Source organism: Canis lupus, chromosome 1 (genome assembly GCF_003254725.2).
Source record: "Canis lupus dingo isolate Sandy chromosome 1, ASM325472v2, whole genome shotgun sequence".
Lineage (NCBI taxonomy): Eukaryota > Metazoa > Chordata > Mammalia > Carnivora > Canidae > Canis > Canis lupus.
Genome location: NC_064243.1, coordinates 81,040,685 through 81,046,684, shown reverse-complemented (window position 1 = coordinate 81,046,684; position 6,000 = coordinate 81,040,685). Strand labels below are relative to the sequence as shown.

Sequence of the window (6,000 nt, the reverse complement as noted above, 5' to 3'; positions counted from 1 at the left end):
CCTCAGAGGACATTGACAGCTCCTCTTCCTTGTGAGGAGAGGACTGGTCACTATGGCTGCTGTAAACGAGAAAGCTCTGAGCCAAGCCCTTGCCTCTTTCGCCAGTTAATCTTTGCTAATTAGAAGACTGCCACAGTCGTTGAAGACAGGCAGCTCTAAGTCTTTAGTGAGCAGCTACTAAAATTTATATTTACAGTTGCTTACCACCTAAATTAGGTCAAGTTTATTAAAAAAACTGAAAAAAATGTCATCAGTACAAATATTTCCACTGGAGACTAAAATCTAGCTATATACAGAATGGAAAAGATTTTTTTTCATGTTTGCTTAGAAACTTCTAAGCCTGTCTACTTGGACAATGCATGTGCAGCATCAAGTATTTTAGGACAGGAAAAATTTATTCCGATACTCCCTAGAATAAAAAACATTCTAGAAGAGGCTGAAGCAACCTCAAGAGAAGCAAAACTCAAGAATGAAGAATACTGTAGTACAAAATTATGGCCAAAAATACTGTATTTTTAACCAGCAAGATCATTGGGGCATTATTATACAACATTAGGTGTTTTTTTGCAAAACTAGTTCCCATCCCCAAACAATAGACAATACATGCATTTGAATGACATTTTAAGAACAGTAAATATGATTCTTTTAAATACTGCAGTTAAAAATGTTTTCTGACAAAACTCCCTAAATACATAGGTCTAGTAAGGGTTTCCAACACGATGACACGTGAAGAATCCAGCAAGAAGTTGTATTTAGAGTTCTTTAAGGAAAAGAAATCTACCAAAAACATGTGTTTCAGTCAAAGTAACCTGAACAATGTTACACAATTTGCCATCTCTCTTCCTAAACTTGAAAATATTCTAGCAAAGAATATTTTCTTCCCTGTTTTTTTTTTCATATCTACCAAAGCTTATATGAAAATCAGAATTGCTTTATCCAGGTAAGATCCAATTTAGCCCAATCGGTGTTTTCATTACATGTAAATGTCATTTACTATTGGGTTGGAATCATATTGGGAAATGGAAGATACATGATAAGGGAGGTAAGAAGGAAATTAATATTTGAGCACCTACTATGTGCTAGGCATGTATGCATACTTGGAACGGATGATTCTAGAGGCAAGAAAGTTATTGAAAGATCATTGGAAGTTGGGAAGACAGCAATGAATGGGTGGTTACTCTGTGAGGAAAAACAAATGACAAGTTTAGACTCTGTACTAGGTATCTACGAAACAGCAGGTGTTTGGCTCCAAAAATCTCTAACTAGTCATACACAACTGAGCCATTTCTTTTCCTAATTTGGTGGAACCAAAAATGAAATCCCAAACACACAGTTACCAGGACAGGCCTATTAACGCTACATATGCTGGAAATATGTGGAGATAGATAAACATACAATATTACAAGTTTTAGTTTTTGTGTGGGTTTCTAACCAAAGAGAGATCTTTGGAAGCAAATAGTAATGTATACCAAGCAACACCTTATTTGAATCAATTGAGATGTTGTCAATTACCAATTGAGTGGTTTTAAACCCTTATTTAATTTTAAGAAGAGCAGCAATATACATTACAATACTTGGGTACACTTTATTTTGATATGGGTTAACATTCTTCTATATTTTATTTCATTCATTTTTTTTTTCTTTGAGAAACTGAAAACAAAGGGAAATTGAGGGTAATTTTGAAGGTTATTTCCAACCACTATCTGAGTCTTGCAGTATCTCATTATACAGCCCTTTCTTCCCATTATTATTATTTTTTGCAAATAAGTCATTTGACCCAAATCCAGCATAAATAGCTTTTTACCAATTCCTAACTTAAGACAACTAAAATTTACAATCATGTGGCAGTATAAATTTTAAAATTACAGTTCATACACCTTGACAGTCAAGATAGTCTAAAGTACAAAAAGTAAATTGTCCTTTAGCTGAATTACTTTTTTTCTTTTTTTTTTTAAAATAGGCTTGCTAGTTAATCCACAAAACAACAACAACAAAAAAAAAAACCAAAAAAAAAACAAAAACAAAAAACAAAACAAGTTTCAGGTGTTCTTCGAATACCTTTTGCAGATGTCATATGCTAGTAAACAACATATGCAGGTTCCTAAGATTTTTTTTTCCCCCAGTCTATTCATGACATTCAACAGAGCTCTTTATATGAAAATGTTTTAAAGAAAGAAAAAAAAAACTTTGAGGGGATTTATTGACTTTTGAATAGGTGTATTATTTCCCTTTGTTTCAGATATGAGGCACAAACTTCTGAATTTAAGCTCTGTAAGGCATAGTACAAACCTCCAATTTATAAATGAGGACTTCTCTGTGGGTTTGGAACTGCCATGTCACGCAAAAGAGGGAAAATTATCTGTAAACTGGTACACTGCAATGTGTTAAGTGAGTCATGAAATGGCTGCTTGCCTTGGTATGTTGAAGAAAGGTGTTTGTGTTTGTGTTTTTCTTTTTGAATAAGACATGCCCAAGTCACCAAAAACTTGCCACAGGCCTCTGTTACCTAGAGCATCAATGACAGGAGTCCAGTGGCACACGCTTCTAATGTTTGCAATCACAATATAATAGAAAGCATGAGTAAACTTTGTTTTTATACAAAACTGAAAAGAATCCCTTCCCACCCCCAGCCCCTTCAATAAAACCCCAAAGAAACAGAAAAGAAAATCCTTTAGCTTCGATTGACTAGTGTGGATACAATTAGGTTTCCATGCGTCACTGCAGATAGGGTGATCAAGTTCTTCCTTCCTCAACAGAAAGGGATCGTGTCATGCACCCTATGGCACACAGTGAAGCCACAAACCTCAATTCTGCATAGCAATTCCATCCCAATTCCATAAAGACAAATAGAACAATCTTTCCCTGTTTGCTCAACATCTTCGAGCTTTGAGATCATGTTTAATCGACTACATCTACTATAGCTCTATTAAATAGAATATCTTGATTCCCTAAAACTGTAACACTTAGGATCTTGTGATGAGGTTTTCTCTATACACACTGTAGGCCTTCAAATGTTATTGTTGACTTTTTTCTTTTTTTTTTTCCTTTTTTTCTTTTTTGTTTTTTTTTTTTTTGTTTTGTTTTTTTGGTTTGTTTTTTGCTTTTTGTTTTTTGTTTTGTTTTTGTTTTTTTTTGTTTTTGTTTTGTTTTGTTTTTTGCTGCACCAAATTTAAGATTGCCCTTTTAGGCAAGCAGTGGTCTCTAGCTGTTAAAACATTTCCTTAGTGGATCACAATAGCTTCTAAAACTGCCTTTCTAATAAAGGCCATCAGAGAGGTAATACTAAACTGTGCATTTGCCAAATAAGAATATGAATCGTATAAAAGCTCATATTCCAATCCTAGATCAAATGGCAAAAGTTCTACAAAGTTGGTTTCCATGTTTGTATAAAAGCTCCAACTGATTTTATGTATTTTGCTATGAAATTACCTTTGGGTCTTATCAGTATACCTCTACTCAGGAATGTGCAAATGATTTTATACAGCACGATGCTAGTACCGCTCTGTACGATAGTAAGATTTTTTTTTCTTTTCTAAATGGAAAAAAAAATATCCCTAGTCAGAAATAAACTGACAAATTTACATTCTCCTCTCTTAAAAAAAGTAAATAAAATAACATTATTCAAAATGTGAATTAGCTATAAGACATACAATTACATAGATACATATCAATACAGCACATTCAATCTGCCAAAAAAATTAATGATTACAAAGCCAGTATGGATGCTGCAATCTCAACAGAGACATATGTACAATGATTAGAGCATTCAGAATTGCACTATACCTACAGGCAGTCTGGTTCTTACTCAAATTACAGGTGTTTTCTGAGCAAAGTGAAAAAGTAACCTGTGTTGTTTGTGGCTGGGAAAGTAAAGGAGAACATTCTACTCCTTAGGAACTCTTGTACTCATCTAAGAAGTCATTCATTTTCTCTCTTCCTTTGTTGTTCCCAAAGAGTGATTGATATGGAAGTTTAGACTTGTGCCAAATAGTACAATACTTAAAATACGACCAGTGTCATGGCCTAATTCCTACCCCCTAGCAGGCTTAAAAAAATCTTGATTTATTTTCTTAAGTCAGATTTCAACTCAAGCTGCTTGACAGAAGCTCATCAATACATGTGCTGTATTTTTTTTTTTGCATTTGTTGAAAATTGCACATAGAGAACTCCAAATCTCTCTCCTAGTAGGTTCAGTTACATAAATTCATGTTCTATAGAACACTGAGAGGTTACTCTTGAGTTAAGTCCAAAAGTCTTCCTTAGGTTCCACTTTAACCAGTCACCAGTTTATAAAGATCCAAAGGTGGTAAATCAGCAATAACTTCAGATTTTGCAAATGGAGGTGTCAGAATACTCAAATAAGGTTTTTGGCAGACCCACTTGACCTTAAAGAACATAAAGAGAGCAAAACTGGCTTTAAATGAAGAGATAGAAGCAGATTTCATGTTCTATCACAAAGACACTTTTTTTTTACATTGCTGATTTGGACACTCAACATGGAACAGACGCCAAACAATGTGATCTCAGGGCAAAGAAAAGAATGGACCGTGCCAATCGAATTTACAGTTACCGACTGGTGTTTCAGGGTCATTCTCAGCCAATTATTTTAGGATTCACAGTCTTACTCTCTTCCATTTTTAAATACTGGCTTTTATCTTTTAAATTTTTACTACTTTTCTTTTATGAAAAGCCAGCTTTGGCAACACACACTGCCATAATAAATCATGGCCCAAACACTAAGGGAAAAAAGGAAGAAAAGTCTGAACCAAGAAGGGGGAAGCTAAGAACAACCTAAGGAAAAGGTTCTGGGTCTGGGTAGCAGCCATTGGAGTAATGTAGTGTCTGTTGGCATATATATATAGTTTTTGGCATCTGTAATTTAAAGAGAGGGTGGCAGGGGGAAGAAGGAAGGTTAGAAGAACCATGGCACATGGCATTTAAAAAAAACAACTGTGTGTCTCTGCTCTTGCCTTACTGACTTGTGCATATCTCTGATGACTAAGCTATGGCTGAAGGTAGAAATCCAAAAGAAATGACACTTAACCATAAGATGGGCATCCACGATCCCAGCACAAAGTGAGGCAAGACAATATATTTATATAAAACAACTCTCTATGTGTATCCAGAGCCATACACTGAAAACCACAGGATTAACACTTAGAATCCTTCAGCAAAACTACAAACTTTTAAATCAAGCCAATGCTGATGGCTTAAATCAAATGATGCTGTCCTGACTGTATCACTTGGGAGAAAAACTTGGCCAAGAATGGGACTAGGGCAAAGGCCGTTGTAACCCAGGAAAAATCAGGATGGGGGTACGGGTTAGGGAAAGGGCAATCAGCTTTGTTTTGCTCAATAGAAAAGAAAAAGAAGAGAAAGAAACAACTTTTATCTTGGTGAGTGCATGACTGGGGATTTAAAATACATGGAGTCACAAGGTTTTGCTAAAAAAAAAAAAAAAAAAAAGAGAGAGAGAGAGAGAGAGGAAATGTGCTGGGACTGTACTTCAGCATCCTGTTTTTCCTCTGAATAGTTTAAATAAAATCATAATATTTACTACAAACTCTGTGGACACGTTCACAGAGTCTGGGACGGCAATAAATTAGTATTATGCAAATTGTTTTCCACAGAAATACAGTCCCTCTTGTACAGCTTCTATAGCCCACCAGGGAAGGGAAAGGCGGTGTCGAGGAGGCACAATTAGACCAGATTGTATTCCTTCAGGTTCAACTGGAGGATGGTGTCCTTGACGGCAGCAAAGACAAAGCGGATGTTCTCGGTGTCTGTGGCGCATGTGAAGTGGGAGTAGATAATTTTGTCACTGTCTGGGTTCAGGTCCACGAACATCTTCAGGATGAATTCTCGAGCTGCCTGGGCATCTCTCTGGGGTCCTGTTGGCCAAGGGAGGAGAGGGACGATTCGTCAGCTGATGTGTTAATGCCTTTGCCCAGTAAGTGTTGACTGGCTCAATAAAGATGCCGTGGACAGGACAGCTACACT

The 6,000-nt window shown here is 36.0% G+C and overlaps 1 protein-coding gene across 2 annotated transcripts in view; it reads right to left on the bottom strand.

The window, feature by feature from the left end:
* Positions 1 to 492: 492 nt before the first annotated feature.
* LOC112644686 (guanine nucleotide-binding protein G(q) subunit alpha) overlaps positions 493 to 6,000 on the bottom strand; it is a 306,975-nt gene continuing 301,467 nt past the window's right edge. For both annotated transcript variants that reach the window (XM_025423273.3, XM_035699957.2), the window contains exon 7: positions 493 to 5,891. In XM_025423273.3, the coding sequence (XP_025279058.1) occupies positions 5,701 to 5,891 (191 nt within the window). In that variant the 3' untranslated portion in view covers positions 493 to 5,700. The remainder of the gene's footprint in view (positions 5,892 to 6,000) is intronic.